This window comes from Acanthopagrus latus, chromosome 20 (assembly GCF_904848185.1).
Source record: "Acanthopagrus latus isolate v.2019 chromosome 20, fAcaLat1.1, whole genome shotgun sequence".
Taxonomy (NCBI): Eukaryota; Metazoa; Chordata; class Actinopteri; order Spariformes; family Sparidae; genus Acanthopagrus; species Acanthopagrus latus.
In genome coordinates, this window is record NC_051058.1 from 20,534,869 (window position 1) to 20,558,381 (window position 23,513).

The 23,513-nt window shown below is 42.4% G+C and overlaps 2 protein-coding genes across 45 annotated transcripts in view; one reads left to right on the plus strand and one right to left on the minus strand.

Annotated features, from left to right (window-relative positions):
* The first annotated feature begins 1,210 nt into the window (after positions 1–1,210).
* LOC119009234 (zinc finger protein 2 homolog) lies at positions 1,211–6,933 on the plus strand. Of its 2 annotated transcripts, XR_005071663.1 has the most exons (4): positions 1,211–1,479; positions 2,146–2,331; positions 2,726–4,324; positions 4,359–6,933. XR_005071663.1 is itself a non-coding variant. In XM_037080271.1 (3 exons), exons 1-3 carry the CDS (start codon positions 1,362–1,364, stop codon positions 4,249–4,251), a joined length of 1,830 nt encoding a protein of 609 aa, XP_036936166.1. In that variant the 5' UTR covers positions 1,211–1,361; the 3' UTR covers positions 4,252–6,933. The 2 variants fall into 2 exon arrangements, 1 of the variants encoding a protein (XP_036936166.1); XM_037080271.1 differs by having other exon boundaries at positions 2,726–6,933.
* Positions 6,934–7,343: 410 nt separating this feature from the next.
* ank3b (ankyrin 3b) overlaps positions 7,344–23,513 on the minus strand; it is a 125,630-nt gene continuing 109,460 nt past the window's right edge. For 36 of the 43 annotated variants that reach the window (XM_037080235.1, XM_037080245.1, XM_037080226.1 and 33 more), the window contains 10 exons: positions 20,968–21,042; positions 18,805–18,936; positions 18,255–18,398; positions 11,533–12,244; positions 11,252–11,444; positions 11,015–11,098; positions 9,559–9,642; positions 9,105–9,383; positions 8,251–8,322; positions 7,344–7,446 (listed from right to left, as the gene is read on the minus strand). In XM_037080235.1, coding sequence (XP_036936130.1) covers positions 8,275–8,322; positions 9,105–9,383; positions 9,559–9,642; positions 11,015–11,098; positions 11,252–11,444; positions 11,533–12,244; positions 18,255–18,398; positions 18,805–18,936; positions 20,968–21,042 — 1,751 coding nt within the window. In that variant the 3' untranslated portion in view covers positions 7,344–7,446; positions 8,251–8,274. The remainder of the gene's footprint in view (positions 7,447–8,250; positions 8,323–9,104; positions 9,384–9,558; positions 9,643–11,014; positions 11,099–11,251; positions 11,445–11,532; positions 12,245–18,254; positions 18,399–18,804; positions 18,937–20,967; positions 21,043–23,513) is intronic. The other 7 variants (XM_037080258.1, XM_037080257.1, XM_037080237.1 and 4 more) reach the window with 7 other exon arrangements.

Sequence of the window (23,513 nt, forward strand, 5' to 3'; positions counted from 1 at the left end):
TTTATATGCCAACATAGACTTGCATGTTTTTTTTTGTTGCAAAAATGTCTTTTTCTGTTGCAGATGAATTAAACATATTTTTCTTGGATACAGGGTTTATTCATGTGGTGCATCTCAATATCTTTACATTAAAATTAGTATTTGTGTTTATCTAGAAGTGAACGAATTCTCTCCACAGAGACAAAACTCCCGTCATTCACAGCTGAACTGCTGATCCTGCAGTCCTGTGTTGTGTTTGTACAGACCAGCGTGAACGACCGCAGAGCTGAAACCGAGACACGTGAGATCCACCACATGTGGTATCAGTACCCACTCTGATGTCAATGCCCTCCTTTACAAAATATAAAAAACTACATTACCCAGGAGATGTTTGAAAAAAGGCCATTGCAGAAGCTTTTACTCATTTCCATTCAGAGATCTTTTCTTTGTCTGCTTTTCTTTTGGTTTAACATCAGTGCAATGTAGCAATGGTTCAAATTCTTCTGGGTGTAATTTTCTTGTTGAATCCAGCGTATTATTCTCTCACAGCTCTGCATATTGTTCACACTGAAGAAAGGAGAGCCAAGGCCAGATTCTACTCAGAATAAAATACAAGAAAAATATAAGAATTGATTAAAAAGTAGCTATAAATCAAAAGGTATCCGGTATGAACATGAAGCAAAGGCATTGTATATAATGTACTACTTGTACTTTTTTGAGTAATTCCATTTTGTGAGACTTTATATTATTACTTTGGTAAAAGTGAAAGTCACTCATAAAAATGGCGCTTCAGTAAAGTCTTAAAATAAGCAATTTTAAATGTACTTTCACTTCAAGACAAATTTTCAGTCCGCACAAACATTTCAAGTGTCAGTAAATTATTCATATGTTTACATGTATGTAGCTTTTACACAATATGATCAATAGACAGATGCAATATTTAAGATTTTTCAGATTATTGTATTTGTGATTTCTTTAAAAAAAAAACAAAAAAAAAAAAAAACCTGTTTGCCAATAAAAATCAGTGAATTAAAAATGCTCTTCTTTGGCTCTAATGCGGCCTGTAATCTGTAATCTAATGGGTTCGAGTAGATTTATGACAATACTTACATACATGCAGGATTTTTCCAGTTTTAACAGAGTAAAGCGTCTCCTGTCAGTGTGTGGCTGCAGTACCACTCACGAGCACAGGGTGGCGCTGTGTACAGTCAACCGTGAGATTTGACCAACTCAGGAGAGAAGAAGACGACCCCGGAAGTAGTATGATTTACAGCCAACTTCTTAGTTTTCTGACGGCTGTTAAACTGTTTGTGAAGCCACGGGTGAAGATTTAAAATGCTCGCACACTAAAACTAAACTTTTATCGGCCCGTCGCGTCTAAAATGGAGGTGTTGAGGTCGCTGGTGGCCGAAAGACTGACGGCTGCTGTGGAGGAGATATTCAGCGCTGTGGAGAAGATGATGACAGAGAAGACGAAGAAGAGGAGGCTGCACACAGCAGGTCAGTGAACACAACACAGGCTGTTTTAAAGTCTCAACTCTTTGAAGGAAAATCTATTTTTATTTAATGTCTCTTTTTCTTTTTACGACTTTTCCAATTCAGCCTGAAGTTTGTGCAAACAGTCACTTTCTTCTTCCACTCCTATAAATAAAGACAGCATGACGTCATGTTTTTATCCCAGCAGTTTATATATTAATTAAGATTGTGCATTTATTAAAAGAAAAAAAAAAGTGTATTAGAAACTCAAATGAACCGAATAAGTCATTTTTTAAATCTTATTTTCCCCAAATATATTTCTCTCAGTTCCAGAAAAAATCTAACTGGTGTCTTTTTATGATGATAAATAATGAGAACAACAACAAACTATTTATAAAGCACAAAATGCAACACAAGTTGATTAGCATTGAAGCAGAAAATCATACAATTTATTCTAAAACAATACAGACAAGAAAAATAACATATTCTAACTAGGGATGCAAATTTTTCAGTATTTTTTTTATATGATAGTCGGCTGCCCTCACAATCTATTATCAATAAATCATTTATAACATGAAATAATACAAATTCTTGTGGGACTTAATGAACTGGGCAGAACATTTCTGCAGTAAACACGGGAATCATTTATTTTTCCTTTGGCTGGATATGATTCTTTCTTCCCTCCTACAGAAATGTCTCCTGAGCAGCAGAGGGCGGTCGTACTCGAGCGTCTGTCGTTGGTTGCTGACGAGATCTGCAGGATTCTGGAGGAGATGATGGCTGAATACGAGGCCGAGGTGTCCGGTTCCCACGAGGAGGTCGAACATCGTCACCAGCTGCTGGACATCACGTTAAAAACAGAGACAAATTTACACAGTACGTTTTATTTCATTCTATTACAGCTGGAACTGACTTTATTCTCTTGCTGGTATTTTCTCAAACTGATTGTTTAGTTTTTTGGTCTATAAAGTGTCAGAAAATAGTGAAAAATGAAGTGCTTAAATATCTCGTTTTTTCCAAATCACCAAGATACTCAGTTTATTGTCAAAGACTGCAAAGAAACCCAAAAAATGAATATGAAGAAGGTGGAATCAAAGGAGTTTGACTTTTTTCTTAGAGATTTTACTTGAACAGATTAAACTGATTGTAACATCGTGTATCAAATGCTCACCTGTTGACTGAGCTTTGCTTATGCACACACAGTGTATAGATTAAATTGTTTTCTTTACAGTATTTTCACACAGATTTTTCTCTGTGATCTTCCCTTCAGACAGATCGCTGCTCTCTGGGTCCGGCTGTGAAATGGACGTGTCATCTGAGCAGAACCGGAGCTGCGATCAGGTCCAGAAGACATCAAATAAACCACAGATAAAAGACGCGTCTACAGAGACGGACTCTGAGTTAAACCAGGGTGAGGCCTCACATCTTCACCAGACACAGAGAGCAGAAAAGGGAACCTCGACCACAGAAACAGAGACACGAGGAGAGCAGCGTGGGGAGGCACCGAGTGACCAGGAGGTTGTTTCATCTAGACATTCAGAATCTGGGAGCGATGATGATGAGAGTGATGAAGAGCGAAAGGATAAGTCAAACAAAAGAAAGACACTTCAGAGACAAAACCAGGGTTGCAAAATGCGTCGAATGTCTTTCCGTAAAGGGAAAAAAAGTAAAATAACTCCAACAAACAAGATTCAGACTGCAGGACAGAGCTGCTGCAGAGTCTGTGGGAAGTTCTTCAGGTACAAACGCTCTTTTCTGAAACACGTTCTTCAGCACGAGCAGAGCTCAGATCAGTGCGGAGCCTGCGGGAAACATCTGGACTCTGACGAGAGCTTGAAGGTGCATCTGCAGAAACACAGTGAGGAAAACGTCTGCGGGGATCAGACGGATTCAGACGCTGAGAGCAAAGCGGACGACAGTGATGAGGACTGGAGGGAAAGTGAAGGAAGTGACGGCGAGAAAGATGAAACCAAAGAAAGATGTTGTGGACAAAAGCCATCAAAAACAAGAAATACTGGAGCAAACAAACCTAAAGGATCTAAAAATAAGGACTCATCTCACCTGAAATACAGCTGCAAAGTCTGCGGCAGGTGTTTCTGCTACAGAACCTCGTTTCTGAAGCATGTGCAGGAAGACGAGACGGATGCAGATGTTTGTGGTGTCTGTGGGAAACATTTCGATTCTGAGGAGAGCTTGAGGCTTCATCTGCAGACGTACATCCGAACGAACGACTGTGAGGTTTGCGGGAAACAATTCGACGGACAGAAACAGCTGGAGATGCACATGAGGACCCACACGGGGGAGAAACCGTTCGTCTGCGCCATCTGCGGCAAGGCGTTCGCTCAAAACGGGAACCTGATGGGACACATGAGGATCCACACGGGGGAGAAACCGTACGGCTGCAGCGTGTGCGGTCAGAGCTTCAGCTACAAGGAATACATGACGGCTCACATGAGGATCCACACGGGCGAGAAGCCATTTCTCTGCAGCGTCTGCGGGAAAGGATTCAGACAGAGGGGAACGCTGAAAACGCACATGATGATCCACACGGGCGAGTCGACGCACCGCTGCGTCATATGCGACAAGAAGTTCTACAAGAGCGGCGCGCTGAAGATCCACATGAGGTCGCACACCGGAGAGAAACCGTACCTGTGCAACGTCTGCGGGAAAAGCTTCACGGCGGGCGGATCGCTGACCAAACACATGGGCGTCCACGAGGGCGAGCGAAGGAAAGGAGATCCGAGGAGACGCGCTCAGACTCACGGGGACGAATCCACACAGCTGACCAGCCTCTGATGCTCAGTTAAAGGAGCAGTTCATTATTTAGGGAAATATATTAATTTGTTTTCTTTGTAGCGGTATCACCAAACTGTGTGTTTTTGATTATGAAGCGGACCTTGGAGCTATATATGAATATATGAATATGGAAAATAGAACCGCCATTGTTGCAAAAACACTGACAGAGCTGTTGTGGAAACACGGTGGGTGGTGCTGGATCAGGACTGTAAGAGCTGACCAATCAGAGCAGACAGGGCTTTGAAAAGGGGGGCGGGGCCTTAAAGAGACAGGACTGTTCAGACAGAGGGTGAATAGAGGTGCTGCAGCTGTGGACAGAACACAAAAAAAAGTGTTTTTTGAACATTAAAACATGTAAACATTAAGTATAAACCAGATAATAAGCATATTATGAAACCAATCAGCCATTTGAAGATGTTTTAGGAAAATTGTAATTTTTCTACTCTTTTCTGACAGTGTTGTGGTGAGTTTAATGGTACATTTGGTATTATTTTCTTTTTCCAAATGATAAACATCTGAGTTTTTTCACATGTTCTCTCCAGCTGGAACGATGAATCGTTTGTCAGCTATTAAATTAATTACACTAAGATGGTCACAAAGTTGTTTTTACAGGAAAGTTAAATTATTTTTTCTGTATTTTTCTTTGTCAAAGTACAACATATTCTGAATGTTTTTGTTAAAAGTCCAGTGATCATGTCGCCAAACAAACAGGAAATAACGTCTTAAATTTGCTGCAGACATAAAGAAACCTTCAGTGGTGACGAATCAGGCTGATCTCTGCAAGATGAACAACAATGCCATGTTTTTAACTTTATCTTGTGAATCAGTAGTCAACATAGGATATATAATATGTTCTTTTATCAGATGTCTTTGAATGAATGTGTCTCAGCTTGATCATGAACCAAAATTATTAATTAGACAAGATGTATATTTTTTATTTAAGGAATATCTTAATGTCTTTGTTTTATTGTTGTGTGATACATTTTTCTTTTATCACACACAACGATGCTGCAGTATTTTGTTTGAAATCTTGAATAAATGCAGGAAATCTTTCATCACTGACTGTTTCTGTCCTCAGAGATGTGATCTGACACGTCTGCCTCTCCTGTCTTTCAAATAAATTCAAAGAACTTTATTTGTTCCCATCTACATGAAACAGATACACAAACAGGTGATCCTTATGATCATCACACACAGACTTTAAGGCGATTTAATGCACTGAATGTGAACAAACTCTCCCTGTTGGCTCAGACGAAGAAGCCATGTCGGGTTTTTTCCTGATGAATCAATGCTGCAGAACTGTGGCGGACCCTGCCACCTTTCCAGCTAGAACAGCTCGTTTACTCACTCATGTGAAAAATAAAGATCTCTGCGTTTGAATTATTGCCTTGTAAATCACGTACATTCGACCTCTCTGAGTTTCTGAATTTAATTTTCCAAAACCACCAGGTATATATTTGGAACAAGAGCTGTTAATCTCGGGTTAAAACCATCAAACTTTGGATCTCGATCAGCTGACAGAAACCAGACGGACTCAACAGGCGTTTCAGTTTAAACACAATTTATTTTTCTGCTTTAAATAGTTACTTGGATCATCCAGTGTAGGCTATGTTGGTTCGTCATACATGTTGGTACCAGATTTTTATCATCGACAAACGGATGCTCGGGTGTTTTTTGTATGAAAAAAGACAAGAGAGCGAGAAAAAGAAAAAGATTTACACAGGAACAGAAAATCTGATTTTTAACAATGTGTGATCAATACAGTGATTTTCTTTTTTTTTTTTTTTAGTAAAAATGATTAGATTTGAGTGCCGGGGGGGCTTAAAGAAAAAAAAAAGAAAAACGAGATTCTCTGTTCTCACGTAATTATTAAATAAAGATCAGAAATAAAAACAGCCCCCCTGTTAAAAAACCACAGCAGACCTAAAAAGCAGACACTTCTAGAGTTGCATGATGGGCGTACAGATACACACTCACACACACACACTTTCACACACTCTATCACACACACACACACACACACACACACACACACACACACACACACACACACACTCGTAGGTGGGTGGTGCTAGCAGGTTACATTCAGGGACCGTCCTGAAGCGTGAGGGTGAAGTGATCTGCACGGAGAGAGAGAGTGTGTGTGTGTGTGTGTGTGTGTGTGTTATTGTTAAAAAAATTAAAAACAGTTATAGATGACGGATGGTCGTGTTGTTATGAGCGCTCACAGAAGACAGAAGTACCATCAAACCCTCTCGTAGTTCTGTTACAGTGCGTCGAGTTAGGAAAAACAAAAAAAGGAGAGCGTTAAAAATAAAGTGACGTCACATGCAGCAAAATATCGTTTCTCTGAAGAAATGTCCCTCTGTTTTCAAAAACCGAGCAAGTGTTTTTTGTTTTTTTTTCCCTCCATTCTCGTTTTAAACATACAGCTGTTTTGTTCCTTTTTCTTGTTTTTTTTAATATATTGGAAGAGCATGTCAGGTCACGCACACTCAAGGCTGCTCAAACAGTGTCGAACCTTTTTTTTCTCGGTTACGAACGCGCCGAAAAAACTCTGCGAAGCTTCAACTCAAATCAGTGCAGAAACAATCCATGAAGCTACTGATTTCTTTTTTTTTTTTCTCCTTGTTTTTTTTTTTTTTTTTCTGTTTAAAGATTTTATACAGTGTCATTTATATACAACAAAATCACCCATTTACTATTATATTTCATTTTTTCTTTTTTAAAAAAAGAACCACATGGTACACCCCAATACTGCGGGTCCAGGAGGAAAAAATAGAACCATATAAGGCGAGTGTCCGAGAGAGAGAGAGAGTGAGTCACACGTCGTTTCCTGTTTTGTCGTTCGCCGTCTTTGGTCGCGGACGCGCCGATGAGAAAAGTTCCAGCTCACGTTCCACTCACGCTTTGTCCTTCAGGTGTCCGACAGTGAAGTGAGTTTTGGTGACATGCTCATGCGAAATCAAAAAAAAATTAAAAAATAAAAAATAAAGAGAGTAGTAAGTTTGTTGTTGCGTTCGTCTTGCTGTAGAAACCATGCGTTGTAAAGTGAAAAGCTTCAGACACGTTTTTTTGTTGTTGTTGTTTTGTTTTTTTTTCCCCCGGCCGATTTCGACAAAAAGGCTTTTTCAGTCTGGTTTTCTTTTTCCTCCCAGGGTGTTTGTGTGATGTCGCAGGTGGACGTCGGTGGACCTGCAGGACGAAGAACAACAAGATTACATCAACAAATGGATCAGTAGTGTTTCTTTTAGAAATGCTTAAAAATTAACTGTTATGTTTTTAAAGTTAGTAATATGCTTGAATTTAAATAAACTCCTTGAAAAAGAATCTGTTGTTTCAAGGAAGTTAACTGATCATGATTAATTACTTATTACTTATTTCAGTTCAACTTCATCGACGCAATCTCTCAAAAATACTGAAATGAAACAATCCTGTCGTCATTCTTTATTTGTCTCCTGGTGTCAAAACGAGCAAGAATTAAATTATCACAATTAAAACACAGTCGAAGCAAGTTGATATGCCACAAAAACAGGAACTAATATTTGAAGAAGTGACGATACAGATTGATTTCTGTGGGTATGAAGGGACAATGTAAACTCTATTTTTCATAGTTGCATAGTTAGAGGTTTCAAAAGTCTGTAAATCTTTTGTTTATGTGCCTTTGAAAGTGCTTTAAAAGTTATGCAGTGTGCAGGAATGTACCAAAATAACTAACAGGTGAAAGATAACTAAAAGATCAATCATCTAATTGATTTACCAAGTGAAAAATATGTGAGAATTTGCTGCTTTTCTCAATTTCTATCATTATAAAATCAATATCTTTGGCTTCTTCCATCTTGTGTCAATGCACAGCGGAAATATAGTCTCGATAAAAAAAAATCCAAAACTTGGTTTTAAACACCAGAGAAGAAGAATTAATCGTAGTGCTAACTGTGCATTTTAGGGCAAACTTGTTGACTTGGTGAGTGGACGATCGTCCAGGTGTCGGCCTCCTACCTGGTGTAGTTGAGAGCTCGGCTGTTACGACTGACTCTTCTTCCCTTGTTTCTTGCTGGCGCCGTCTCCAGGCTGTGCAGAAAGAGAGAGAAACACAGAGAGTTAGAGTTGTGAAGACGACCTGCGAGTGTTAGTGAAGCGCAGTGTGGAGATCACAGCAGCGACATGCTGGATGGAGAGATCAGGAGAGAAAAACGGATGTTAGAAATCACCGCTTCTGAAATCACACGTGCGTCAACAACGCATGTTAAAAGAGAGAAAATCTGTTCTGCGTTAGTTGAATTGGTGATGTTAGTCGTTCTGCAGCACAGAGGAAACACACAACACGACACAACCACTGCAGACTGCACATGTAAACACAACAGCTGTGATGATACTGTGGTGTTTATCTTCTTTTCTGCTCTCGTCTATAACCGGCGCAACGTTTATCCCAAACCCAAAGTATTAAGCAGAAATCTGGATGACTGTCTGAGTAAGATGCTTCATGTGCGTCTTGATTGATTTGCTTACTTTGTGTCCTTCTGCACTCTTTGTTTTGAAATTCTGTATAAAACAAGTGGATTGAAACACGCGTATTGCTCAAAGTGTTTCCTGTCACTCTGATCGCCTGAGCTCGACAGAAACTCTGGTCAGGGTTCAAGATCAGGTCAGAACCTGGATCCAAAGTGGTCTACGGGCCGAGATCGAGCTTCTTGAGTCTGAACATGAACTTCTTGCGAAGAGCTGCGGATTTTGGTGTTAGTTTCTTTGTGTTTGTGTTCTGATTCAGTGTTTACTACAACTACAAGCGTCATGCAGGAGTCAGTGAGCCACTTCAAGCAAACTACGTCAGTCGGTTGGTTTTTAACTCCAACCTCAGTTTTCCCTCTCTGGGCCTCCTCTCCAGACTTGTGACCCTGTCGGTTTCGCTTCCCCCTCTTCTTGCCCTTCCCCCCCGTGGCTCCTGCTGTCGCTGCTCCTGCTGAAGGAGAAGCTGCTCCACCTGTCGCCACATCCCCACCAACACCAGCACCAGCACCAGAACCACCAGCACCACCAGCACCACCAGCAGCTCCTTCCTCTGCAACAGCGTCGCCTTCACTGTCCCTCCTCTCCTCCGTGTTGTACACACGGCGCACCACCTTTCTGATCACCTGCAGGAAGAAGCAAGTCAGGGGGGAGCAGGTGGAGGAGCGTATTGTGAGGAGAAGCAATGGAAAGGAGGGTGGAGATGGGAAAAGAGTGTGTGTGTGTGTGTGTGTGTGTGTGTGTGTGTTAAGCTGCAGGATGAAGATGCGACAGGTGATGGAGGAGGGCGAGGACGGTTACTTTTCTGGTGACCAGATTCCCGTCTTCATCTGTGAACTGCTCCTCCGTCACAGACTCGCCAGGAATGTTTTTGGCCTCCTCTCCCTGAAGGTGGAGGTTTAAAGGTGGATGGTGGAGTGAGAGAGGGAGGGAGGGAGGGGGAGGGTTGAGAGGTTATCTGGTTACTTAGACAGTAGGGAACATTTCCTGTCACAGCCGATGGGTTTCCAGCTGTTAAAATCAAGAATTAAAATGTGAAAATTGCGTCGGATTTGATATAAATGAAGAAATTAAGAGCAGTTTAATTCTAAAGAGGAAAATCTGCTCTGGTGGCATGAAACTTAACTTCTCAAGCTGCTTTAGATGATTTGAGAAATGTTAAAATGTAAATTTCACTGCAGATTTGTGTGTTTTCTGTGGAAACCCAACTGATGCTCGTGCAGCACAAAGGCTCTGTGCTCACACGCCTGCAGCAGAAACCACAACTGTGGTTATTTTCTAAACTGTAAAATCACATCAACACAAACAAAACTTCAAACATTCAGCTGCAAACTCTGCACACAGACGTATCGATGCTGTCACCTAGAAACTGAGGCTCCACTCACACGGAGACACGTCACCTGAATGTTGCAGCTGCAGCGATTGGTCGACAGACAGCAAATCAGCATCACAGGAGATAATTGGACGGTTGAGTTATTCTAACAAACTCTGGTTCTTATAGATTCTTAGCTGAGATAATTTCCTGTTTTCATTTGTAATTTCATTATATCATAATCTAATCTTTTGCACTGCTGATCAGACAAAACTGGGAAACTATTTTAGACGACAGGACTAATCTTTAAATTAAGTTACAGTTATTTGCAGTTTATAAGTGTAAAATGTCACTAGGGCTGCAAATAACGATTACTTTCTTGATAAACCGATCAGTTCTTTTGTTGCAAAATGGTGAAAAATGTCAGCCAGTGTTTCCCCAAAGTGAAAAATTGTCTGGTTTCATTAACAACCCCAAGAAATTTAGGATTACCGTGGTCGAGGAAAAGGAGAGAAACTAGAAAATATTCACATTTAAGAAGCTCGAATCAGAGAATTTTGACATTTCATTCCTTAATAAATAGTCGACGAGTAATTGAGAAATCATTTCATCAGCTCTAGAGTGAACTTTTTCAAGGAGTGAACGGGCCGATCAGATTTTCTGCTCTCGTGTTAATCGAGCCTCAGAAAACACACAGTTCACTGAACTTTAAAACGAGCCAAACACAAACACAACCACCACAGCCGGGCCGGTGCTGCAGCGGCTCACACCAGCAAGCAGTGAGCGGCACTTCATGCTGCAGCAGAGGCTAAATATCTGCATGAAACTACAGCCAAGCGTTAACAACTTGTGTCCAACTTCCACTCTGTAAAAACACACAGATGGCGTCACAATCTTTCTGTCACTCTGCGTCGAGGCGTCCACACACCAGCAGGCCTCACACACCTTGAGTATGACTCGTCTGCGGTACACCCTGGTGGTGACGGTGGTCTCCCCGTCAGAGCCGGACTCGTCGGCTCTGACGCTCCCCTGACAAAAGGCAGCCCAGTGGGATTTAGGCGTGTTGAATGACTTTGTGGGGTCATTTAGATGGTGTACGACTTTTTCAAAGGCCTCACAAAAACATTTAAAAGGTAAAAAAACATGATGTTTCCACCCGTGTCTTTGAGGAGCGACTCTCACCTGGACTTTGTGCTGGGATCGTTCTCCTCCCTCCTCCCGTCCTCTGCTTGGTCCCGCTGTGCTGCTGTCCTCCTGGGAGCCGTTCTTCTTGGCCTCCTTCTCTTTTCCTTCCCTGGCTGCGTCTCTGTGATCTCCGTTCTGTCGGCCCGTCTGAGCCGGGGGCTGCTCCAACGAATCAGCCAGACTGTCGGGGCTGCGGGGAGTGAAATAAGGAGATGAATTGAGAAAAACTTGGGAGGGTAAATCTCTAAACTGAAATATGGTAGAGGAACTGATCCTACCTGCCCTCCTCAGCGGCGCTCAGGCCAGGGGCTCCTGACTCTCCGATGGCGCCGGACGTCTCGCTGCTCCAGCCTGGAACTGAACACATGTCTTTTTCTGCCTGCCGTACTTGTTCCAGGATGGCTTTCACCCCCTCCTCCGTCATCTCCACGTCCTCCAAGCCTCCCTCCAGGGTTATATCCTCCAGCAGACTCTGCAGCCTCTCCTGGGTCATCTCCTCTTCCTCTTCTTCTTCCTGCCGTCCATTTCCGTGATCCGTGGCCTCTTTTTGGTTTCCCCCCTGACACTCCGGAGCAACGCCTTCCCCTGCCTTCAGATCTTTCTCTAAGGCCTCAGCGAGCCCGTCTGTTCCCTTTCCTGATTTCTCTACGGCCCTTCTGTCGTTACCCGGCCTCTCATACGAAACCAGCCCTGTCTCTTCCTCTGCAGACATCCCTCTCACGTCGGTGGTCAGGGTTGTGTCTTCAGCTCCGACGATAGGGGGCTCGAGGGCCTTGGAGCCGGGGGCAGGGGCGACTGTGAGGGGGTCGCTGCTGGAGGTACTGGTGGTCTGAGTGAGGGAGAGGTCGCTAGGTCTAGTAAGCGTGGTCTTGGTAGGGGAGTCTGCGCTAGCATCGCCCTCGCTAAAGAAGTTGTCTGAGCGCAGCGGGGTGGGGGGCTCGTAGGTCAGGTCTGTGGGGGTTTTCAGCTCCAGATCTATATTGTGGTATCCTGGGTGGATGGCAGGAGTAAAGGATTAGAGGGTGAGGGGATCGTCGAGGGAGGGCAGAGAAAAAAGAGGGCAGGAGAGGAGGGATGGAAGGAGAGGTAGAGTGGTGACGGTGATGAAATGAGAAACACTTGGAACATTTACGGGTCGCGTTTGTTCAGCCGTCACACAGGCGTTAACACCCCCAACACACTGCAGTGACCGATTTTGGCCACATGGTGGCAGCAGAGCGAGCCGTAAACACAGTACTGACACATTATCGCCTCATAAAGCTCAAACTTTAAGACATGCGTCACCTCGCTGGGTAATGTAAGCTGTAATTGTGATTAATAGCTGATGGGATGCTGGTGGGTGAGATGGTTCGTCTTTAATGAGGAAAATATTCATTAAATGATCTGCAGTGAAGCCCTGCGGCGTAAACAGTGTAGTGTGTCTTTATTATGAGACCTGGCGTAAAAAAGTTAGCTGTTCATGTCTGAATGGGGCCGAAAGCAAGTCAAGGACTAAAAACACGACCCCAGTTAATGCTAATGATGCTCTGTATTAACTAGATCTGTAAATAAGTGAATGTTCTCCAACTTGTTATTAATTGTTCTGCTGCCCACAAGTGTCCTAAAACTGCTTTAAAGGTGCACTGCGAAACTTTTGTACAGGCCGATAAACAAAAACAGGACTCTTGATACGCTGACTATCAGTTTTTCAGGAGCTAACACGAGCGTTGGATGTACTTTAAAGCCACATTAGAGGAAAACAGGCTTGTACTTTGAGTTATGGAGGGCTGAGGTGCAAGAATACAGGACTATATACTGATATAAAATGGTAAGCTGCTTTCAAAGTTGACCTCTGTTGTCGTTTTTCAGTTTACGCAGTGCATCTCCTTCAGTGAAGACGTGTGGGGGGACTCGTGTGTGACTTCTGAACTACACTACACATGATCACAAAGAGATGGAAACAGAATATAAAGACAGGATATAAAAAGTGATATAGAAACTTCACAGACACTGTATTCATACACATTATTTTACACTAACGTCATCTGCAGAAGTGTTACTGTCGTTCCAGGTGAGGTTTCAAACTGGCACTTAAATTCAGACTCTGATTTCAATTGCAATGCAACAGTAGTAAAGAAAAAAATTGAGGGTCTCTTCATGACGGCACTTTTAAAGACTTCAGCTCATCGTCTCAATAATTATATGAGAATGAGCGAAAGCGTCAGAAGAGTTCAGGCAGGTTAGTCGCGTTGATTTCAACAGAAGGCAGAAGAAGAAGAAGAGCGGAGCGAGCGACGGGCTACAGCTAAATGTAGACCTCAGGGACCGAACGATCCCGCCTGAAGTGAGGAGGGACACCAGGGGGGAGGGGGGAGGGAGGAGGGGAGGGGAAGAGCAAGGTGGGAGGAGAAGGAAGAGGAGAGGATGGAGGGGAAGACAGAGGAAGAGGTGGAGGAGAAGGAAGAGGAGAGGACGGAGGGGAAGATCGAGGAAGAAGTGGAGGAGAGGAGGGGGAGAGAGTGGGAACGTAAAGGGGAACGTGAAGAGGTGAAGGTGAGAAGGGAGGAGGAGATGGAAATGGGGGAGAGGAGCAGGAAACGGGAGGAGAGGGAAGAGAGGGAGATGACTGGACAGGTGAAGGGGAGGCAGGAAGCGGAGGAGGGCGAGGACCGAGAGGAGTATGGGAGGAAGAGGGAGGAGTGGAGGGAAGACAGAGGGGAGAGGGAGGAAGGTGACGAGGAGAGAAGAACGTGGTGGAGCTGAGAGGGCTTCGGGGGGAGGAAGGGAGAGGAGGGGAGTAAGACAGGGTGAAGAAGTGAGGGAGGACGGGAGCAACGGGCAGGAAGTAAACGGGAGGTGTGGACGGGGGAGACGGGAAGAGGAAGACGGAGGAAGGAGAGGGGAGAGCAGGAGGGGAGGGGAGAGAGGTGATATGAGTGGGACAAGAGGACGGAGAGGAGGAGGAGACGGAGGGAGGAGAGGGGAAAGAAAAAGAAGTGATGGGATCAGGATGAGAAGAAGAAGGAGAGGAAGAGGAGAGGGAGCAAGGAAGAGGAGGAGGAGGAGCTACAGGCCGAGGCGTTCGAGTACACAGCGGGAACGTTAGAGACCTCAGAAGTTTTGGAGCTTTTAGCGTTTAACACAGTTCACAAGAGACAAAAAAACAGAAAACAGGACACGAGTTAGACACGATGAGAAGACAAACAGCTTTTTAGAAACTGAAAACAGAGTCGATGCACACAGTGAACTTGTGACTGATGGAGGCTGGAAGAAGCTGCAGAAGCGAAGATACCGCAAACCAGAATCACAAGGATTGCTGATCTCGATTGATAAGCAGGAGGAAAAAAGGCCTCTAAGTCAACAGCAGGGATGTTCTGGCTTGGTCCTGCCTGAGAAGAAGGTTCTGGGATCAACGAAGACTAAAGACTGTTGTTGTTCAGTCGGGGATGTTGTGAGATCGGGTCGTGGACCTAATTTCCCCTAGGATTATCAGGGTTGGATATCAATGGATTACATTTTACTGGGATTACGTCATCAGATTACATTTTAAGATTCTGAAACATTTTCATTATATCCATGAAAAGAATGATGCTTTTCACGAAGTACAACTTAAGTTACCATGTAGTTTGTATTTAGTAACTGACTACATTTTAAAGTAATCTGACCCAACACGGATGCTAATTAATTATATTTATCATATATTTTGTGCACAGGAAGTCAAACAATCTGTCAAAAATACATTAGACAGCAGTTAAACATCCATTCAAATGTCAGTGCTGATTAAACTTCAAAGAAGAAGAAGCTGGTAAATGTCTTACAAATGATTTTATATAATTCTTTGGCTGTCTTGCCACAATTCTCACTACATTATTTAAAAAATACATATATTCTTATAACTACTATATTTCCCGTGTGTGTTGTGAAGTGTTTCTGTCCATTAACAGCTTTGAATATACTTAATTTAGCCACTTTTGAACTGTTACATTAACAGAAACCGTTTTTACGCATCAAAGTTGTTGGTACGAGACGAGTACGACTACATTTGTGAAATTTATTTTTTTCTTTAGTCTCTCTGGAGGGAGAGAATGAAAGACTGCAAGTTCGAAAATGCATTGTTGTAGAGTTAGAAAGCTCGAGGCTACATCAGCTGCTACTAGCATAACACACCTCAACCTCCAATCAAACTGTTGTCGGTGGCGTTGCATTGTGGGAAATGTTACAACTTCTGACCAAGAGGAAAATCTCTGGTTCTTCCTCATTTATTTGACTTCTTGATTTAAACTGTTCGTTGTTCAATGCATAATATGTGCAGAACTAACATAACACACTTCACCCTTAAAACACAACACACTCTTGGAGAAAAAACTAATTAAAGTTTATAATATTGAGGAACAGGAACCTGATTCAAACTTAAACTCCCGTCTCAGTCCTTTAAAACATCACATTCCCAGAAATATGTTGAAAGAAACTTGGTGTCCTCATCAAAGTTACGGTCCTGTTTAAAGGGCCATATGTTTTTTTGGGGGGAGGAATGCTAATGCTAAAGCCTGCTAGTTAGCTGTTGATGTCATCCACTGCATGACTTGTGGACAGCTGCCACCAGGGGGCGCTGCTGTACTTCCAGTCTCAACTCTAGTCAGCCTGAGCTCAGCAGCGAGGGGTTTGAGTTTGGATCCAGAAGATGTTGAAGTTAGCAAAAAGGTAGCTCTTGTTGGACATTAGCTGGTTAGTGGTGCTTAGCGCTGACAGGGGAATTTGCTGTAGGAGTTAGTCAGTCAGAAGCAAGAAGAAGAGGAGGAGGAGGAGGAGGAGGTGGCAGAGGAGGAAGAGGAGGCGGCAGGGAGTCTGCTGGTCTCAAAGCAGGAGAAGCTACAGTGGCGCGTAGAAGCTGGGAGGCTCGGAGGAAAAACCCAGGAGATGACGGGTACAGAACAGCTAACAGCAGTGACACAGAAGCAGAATTATACACTGCACACTTTGAAAGAAGGTGTTTCATTTTCAACCCATCTGCGAGTGTCGCCGAGAGACAGAAGAACGTTCCTGATCGCCACGTGCAGCGCAGGACAAAAAAAAACAAAAACAGCAAACACTCGAGGATGCGCGTTGAAAAGGCTCCACCCGTTTGAAGAGTGTTAAAAGTGTATCGTTTGTGAAGCGATCAGAGCAGGCAGCCTCTCACACAAAGCCAGAGCCATGCATCTTTGTTGTTTCTTTTTCAACTGGTAAATCACTACAAGTCGTCTCTGCACAAAGATCCTGTTATACAAAAATGCGATAACACCGATCTTTTTGTAAAGACGACTTTCAGAAAAAAACTCAACAGGCAAGACTAGAGATGAGGCTCATTTCAGAAGTTTGTTGCAAAGTGTGCCTCGCTAACAGGCTAATTCTGCAGGTCTGGCCTCTGATTACTGACGAGAGGCTCTTTATTTAGTAGTTTCCTTGACTTACATAGAAAAATGCATATAAAGACCTGATGGAGGCAACTCAATAAAAGCAGTGAAAACAAATGCAAGCCTGCAGTTGATGCAATTGTGAATGAATTACTTAGTCACACATTATGGATGACTGCATGGGCCATTTTCATCACTATTATACATAAATTATTATTTTATTTTTATTAAACATGAAGCATTTTAATGTTGTAGTTGTGCTTGAGCTGATTTTTACTACATTATATCTACATTTCTTCTTTTTACAGTTTCAGTCACAGTTCCATAAAAATGATAATTTTATGACTTTATGACCTGGTGATAGAGATTAAAAATAACTATATTAACATATTAAATCAGCCAATATTCTCGCTGATGGTCTGTTTTGATTATGTAGGTCCAATAGTTGCATCTCTACCAAACTGAAATTGAGTTATAAACTCCTTGTTGTACCTCTAAGTAAAAGTAGGGGGCAGCATCTCATGTGAGCAGCCGCTAACTGCAGCTGCTGTTAGCTAGTTAGCTGAGCTAGCCGTGCAGCTAGGGGTCTAGACTGGGAGCTCAGAGTGGTTTCACTGTAAAGTGATGAGCCGGGCTAGCTGGTTAGCATGCTAGCTTAAGTAGCCTCTGCTACACAATGCACAGATGTCTTTAAAAAACGTTACAGTAGTTATTTTTTTTAAAACTAATCTGCTAAACAGACTATAGCACCTTTAATATATCTTATATGTATATTTAAATTAACTATATGTTACAAACGGCACACTGTCCTCAAAGTTCTGAAACGTTCCTCATCGTGTCCGTCAGAATCAGAAAACTCTGGTCGCTGCCACATTTCATTTTCATTTAAGAGGAGAGAGAGAAAGTTAGAAGAAGAGAGAAAAAAAGACTTGCTTAAAGCCAGCATGCCATCATAATAACTTGGTTGTTTATAATTATGTTTTCATGTATTTTTAATTTTTTTTTTTCTAACAGCGTTAGACTGGTGCTGGGTGTCGGTTAAGGTTTTTAAAACTCGTAACATACACATAAACATAACTATTGTTGAACCAAATCCTGAACCGGCGCCCCGACCCATCTGAAAACGATCAGGGTGGGACGGAGACGCCGGTTCATTTAGAGGCTTACATTTGCTTCATGCTTTTAAACAGTCACACAAACTGAAAAAAATAAAAAGTGTCATGCACCCAAAATGGTACAGATTTGATAGAAGTTTAAAGATATATATTGTTAACAATAATCACCCAAAAATCTATCTCTTGCCATTAATGTTCCAATGACTGAGTGCTACAAATTTACAGCACCGAACAGTGTTGGAAAAACTAAACAAGCCGACTGCTTGATGCAGACTCCTCTAATGCTGATGTTATAACCCTGATGGTCCATTAACTGATATGAGCTCAATGAACCAGCTGGAGGCATTAAGCAGTTTTTTGAGTTCAGTTCTAATTGAATTTTTTGGTCGAGCCCGATTGGTTCTGTAATCGTTTACACAGTCTGACTATCTGGCTGAGAGAGGAGGTGAAGAAGGGTGAAGGGATAGACTGAGAGATAGACTGAGAGTTCAGCTAGGGTGGGCTACACTTTACCATCGGACTGATCCGGGAATACTGCGTTATCATCGGCAAAGCAGCGTGTGCCTGAAATGTTACCGTAGTCAAATATGGGCCCTTCCAGCAAAGTCACAATATCCAACCGATTGATCTTAGTCAGCACCGCAGTTAAAGCATCCGCTGGAGGAGAAGGAGAGAAAAACACATTTCATTTAATCTCATTTCACATCACGTTTGATGACCACAAAACCTTCATAGCTGCTTGTACACAGACCCTAATATACCACTAATAGTCGGAATAATAGACCAGTTAAAATTAGCACCTAGATGAGTTTGAAGACAGAAACATGGCTGACTGTAAGACCTCTTACCAACCACGAGTTTGGCAGAAATCCCATAGAAGAAGGAAAACACATGAATGTGTCACCTGTTTTAAAGTAGACTTCGATATAACCTGGCAATATAAATCAATTAATTACGAAAGTAATATAGTTACAGGTTCAAAGACTGTATCCAAAACTCGAACAGCATATTAGAATTTAACCATTTTACCCACACACATACAGGAGAGACACACACTGCTTACTTGTGGCATTTTTACCGTCCCTGTGCACCCATTTCTTTAGGAGCATGAAGCTCTGTGCTGTCAGGGAATTGGGGTTCTCCACTCTGATGAAGTTGATCTCGTCCACAGAGAAATCCAGCTCCCTGGCCAGCTCTGAAACAGCCACACACACACACACACACACACACACACACACACCAAAAAGAAAACACTTGTCTTGAGAAAGTAAAAAAAACCAACAACATAGAGCTGCTTTCCTTCGTCGCTCGGTGCTGACGTTGCGACGCATAAGAGTCTCTTGTCTGCACAGACAATGAGGCTCTGTGATTTATCATCCGTTATGTGGCAGGTTCGGTGTTACTCCACGGCTGACAGAATCAAATCAAAAGTACTGTAAAAGTCACAGCGTTGCAAAATGAACAAAAAAAAGCTTCCACGCATGCAAAGACTTTAGAAAACAGTCAGTCAACTGATGACAAGCTGCTGCCTCACATCATATAGGAGTCGACTCGACTTCCTTCATCTGTATTTGCGGTTCAGGGAATCAAATCTCCTAAAAGATCAAATTTTCAGCAAAAAGGTACACATTTCTGCACACTTCTGCATTGATATGTTATTGAAAAAGGTCCACATTTGGGTCACAAAGACCTTTTTCAAGTCTTAAAGTAATGAAATTAATATTAATGAATATATCAAATACCTTTTTCAAGGTCTTTCTAACCAAAATCTGACCAGGATTTGTAGTTCTTGTGTTCAACTGAGACACTTGGATGTGATTTCTATTTGCATATTTGCATTGTAGCGGACGAAAAAAAGTCTTGATTATAAATCCTGCAATTATCTATTTCTATTTCACTGTCGGTGTCAGGGATTGAACCATCAAACCTCTGACTGTCCTTTATTACATTATGCATCTAACTGCTCCTGTTATGATGTCATGGACGCACACATGAAACATTAAATGAATCTTTGTGTTGAGCACATTACGCCCATCAACATTGTCCCTCTTTCAACTTACAAATGAACAAGTAATCCAAATAATTGCACAAACTTGTGTTTTGTGACACGTTTTCACAGAGTCTTCAACTAGAAATCAACACTGAAATCCCTGTTGGAGCTCACTGAGCCGTGCCAAACACAGTCTAAAGCTAACGAAGCAGTGAAATGCAGCTTGCAGGCACAAAAATCTGGCTGTAAATTTAAAGACACGAGAACATAATGTGCTGCTTCTGATCTACTGGTTCACTGCAGCCCTGCAACAGGAACACACATTAAATATGCATTAGACCATCTTTTTTTTATTTTTTTGTTTTGTCTCTGCTGAACACTCAGTCAGACAGTAGCTGCACTGGACGGACACAAGTATTCACACTCGTACACACTTCACATGGGCGCCAGTGTACACTGTGCACTCTCTGACACACACACACACACACACACACATATACACAAGCGTACACACAAATGGCAACGCCCACTCAGACATATGCGGGCAGGAAGGCGTGGGCCAGTGCTGCAGTGCAGGTGGTCAGGCTTGGACCAAACTGCAGAGGCCACACCCTTAACACTGCTCCAGTGCCATTTATACACAAAATCATCTTATGGTTCCTCTTACACACTCAAACAAAAACCTACATGACATTAATGTATATATGTCTATATCTCTTTACAAGTCTTTTGCTTTTAAAACTAATAATATATTTATTCCTGTAAGTGTTTTCAGCCTCCCAGCTGCTAATAAGTCACATCATGAGGTGGAGTGTGTATAAATTAAAAAAAAATCCAATCAAGAAATGACGTTGCAAGCTGAGTTTTGAGTATTTTCCTACTCTGATGTTACATCATATGTGTACTGATAAGATGCATGTGACTGCAGTGCTGCTCAGTTCAGATATTGTTTTTATGATACGTGTCCACCAGATGGCAACAAACACTGCAGCACTGACAGGCGTGAGCGCTGGGTTCAGTCCAGTTTATTCAGTCACACGTGGGTGTTCTTTACAATTCACATGCTGAATCCTCTTTGGTGCATTCAGAGGGTATTTATTTATTTATTTAATGCTTATATGTCTAAGGAAAGAAACCTGAGCTTTTAAAATATATCAAGCTCAACAACAAATACATAAGAGACAGAACAAAAAACAAAATAAACAATAAATATGTACAATATGTGTGCAGACTCACCAGTCCAGCTGAGTCCGAGGTGGTCGGCTACTATTGCCATGCGGAGGTCAGTTCTCTCACAGGGACTCTGAGGGCCTGTGCGAGGAAGCAGGGGAGGGCAGGAAACAAACAATTAACGTCAGCACGACAACAACAATCCCCTAATTAATTAAATGTTGTTCTCACTAAAAGGTACACAGAATGGCTCTTATAAAATGGCCGCAGAGGGGACCGAAAGAAACAGATTGGGATTGTGAACTGAAAGTTTGTCTGTTGACATTAATGTGGTTTCACCAGAAAAACTTACTAAATACCTTGTTAATCAGTGTCTACTAAACTTTTTTGTCATTTTTTGCTTTTTACCGATAATTATTCATAGTATTCCCTGTAGTGTTGGTGACTGAATTCACAAAAAGACTAACTTTAGCTCACTGTCCCAGGTCTCAGGTCTGAGAAAAAAAGGGAAAGAGTTTTTCTGGCCAGACTCTCCTCAATGATTCACTTCAGATAGTAGCTTCTCAAAAAATAGTTCAAACATTTTTGGTAAAAAAAAAAAGCTTAATTTTCTTGCTGAGAATCACACGAGGACACCGATACCGCTCACTTGTCTCTGTCTATTAAAAATGAATCAGGCGCTGGAGGACGGTTAGCTTAGCCTAGCATAAAGACTGGAAACGATTCTTATCGCAAGACCACGTCCCGGGACAACTGACCTGACGTCCCCTCCATGTTGGCATCTCTAACTTGGACGGCGCCAGTGGTGCATTCAAGATCTCTGAACCAGTTTATGAATCGCTGGTCCACTGAGACCAATTTTCTACAAAATAATACCATGTTTTACATCTAGTTATTTACAGCCTGAGTTCTCAGGTGTGCCCTCTAGTGGAATCCTCCAGTAACGCACGAGTATGTAAACAATTACATTCTCAACACAATTGGTTGTCTAAGTGAACACAAGGTTTAAAAAGCAAGTATGTCTTCAGCCTTACGTTGGATTATTTGTTGGAAATATGATTTTTCTTTTCTCTTACTTATTAAACCTTGTGAAATGCAGACGTGCCCTCTGGTTGGGACAAAAAGTCTCTCGTACTATAAAAGTGAAGATTTCCACACCATCTTCTACTAGGTTTTATACCCTGGCTAAAGAGGACAGCTAAAAATGAAATATCAGTCTAATAAAATGGCTCAGAGACAACTGATAATTAAAATAAAATCAAACGCATGAGGACCAGTGAGGCCAGAAAAGAAAAAAATACAAACAAAAATCACAATTTCACACTACAATGTTTGATGTTCAGTAGTATTAGTATAAGTAGTAATAGTTAAAAGAGTTAAAGAGTTTCGTTCCACATCACTAACAACACACCATCTACCGTCAGGCAACATTCCCTCCCACTCATAAAAACATTTCATGGCTTCAACTTGAAATCAGAAGTAACCCAGCTGCGCGAAGTCGTTCCACCGCATTGATAATGACTGACTACACTGACGCGCGCGTGTGCAGCTGGCGTTCACGTGATTGTCAAGTTCAGCCGATGAATTGTTTTTCGGAGACCACCAGATGAAATCTACAAACCAGGCAGGCAGACCAAAACAAAACACAAGGTCGCATTTCCCCCAAACATCTTTTTTCATCTAGGTATCGACCATGGAAGTGAGTGGGTGTGGTGTCATGTGGTGAGGTGCAAGGCTAATCTAAAAAGTGAGAATGTGTGTGGTAGCCTGTACAGTAATAGAAAGTAATGCATACTAAGCTCTTCCCCTCAAGTGTGCTTACTTGCAAACCAATACTGACAACTCTAAAGCTCTTGCTGATATAGAAATCGACTTCCTGTAACTATTTTTTCCTTAAACACCTTTACAGGCAACCCGTTTCCCTAACAGTATCGCTGATTCTGTCATCGACTGTCCGTGTCTATACCCCATTGTCTAAATCAGACGGCACAGGACACAGATAACAAGAATGACAGGAAGAAGAAGAAGAAGAAGAAGTGACAGCTACACTCACAACGTCACAGCACAAAGCACCCACAACAGCTACATGCATCTCATAGAGAAAGATAAAGTATATATAAAGTGTTTAGAAAGAGTTTACAAACTAGTCTGGTTCTCCGTGACAGGAGCCGCGATTGGTTGATCAACCTGACTCCCTTCCTCCTTCTCCTCCTGCTTTTGCTCCTTCCCTCCAAGTGTCCGCCTACTCTTCCTCCTGCTCCTCCTCATCCTCTCACTGCTGGCCTGCTCAACCTCAGCTCTCACATCTCTAGCAGATGGTGTTGGTGTGGTGGTGCTGGTGCAGGTGGAGGTAGAGGTGCGTGAAGGGCAGGAACTTCTAGAAGCTCTAGATGGTTCTGACAGGGAAGTGTTCCTGGTAGTGCTGAGGCTGCAGCTCTCTTCGTCCTCAGTGGGCAATGTTTTCCCCTCTAACTTTGTTTCAGCCTCCTTGGGAGTGGTTTGATCCAAAAGATTGGCTGCCTGACTAGTGACAGACCTGGTTTTAAAGTGTTTTGAGACCACTGCACTGCTTTTTTTACTTGTGTCATTCGTGCTACTTCTACCCAGGGTTT

Excerpts from the sequence above, each read along its gene's own strand:
- LOC119009234 (XM_037080271.1), top strand. The coding sequence starts at position 1,362 with ATGGAGGTGTTGAGGTCGCTGGTGGCCGAAAGACTGACGGCTGCTGTG. Across the intron at positions 1,480-2,145 it reads GAGGAGGCTGCACACAGCAG|AAATGTCTCCTGAGCAGCAG; the intron begins GTCAGTGAACAC and ends TCCCTCCTACAG. Across the intron at positions 2,332-2,725 it reads AACAGAGACAAATTTACACA|ACAGATCGCTGCTCTCTGGG; the intron begins GTACGTTTTATT and ends TCTTCCCTTCAG.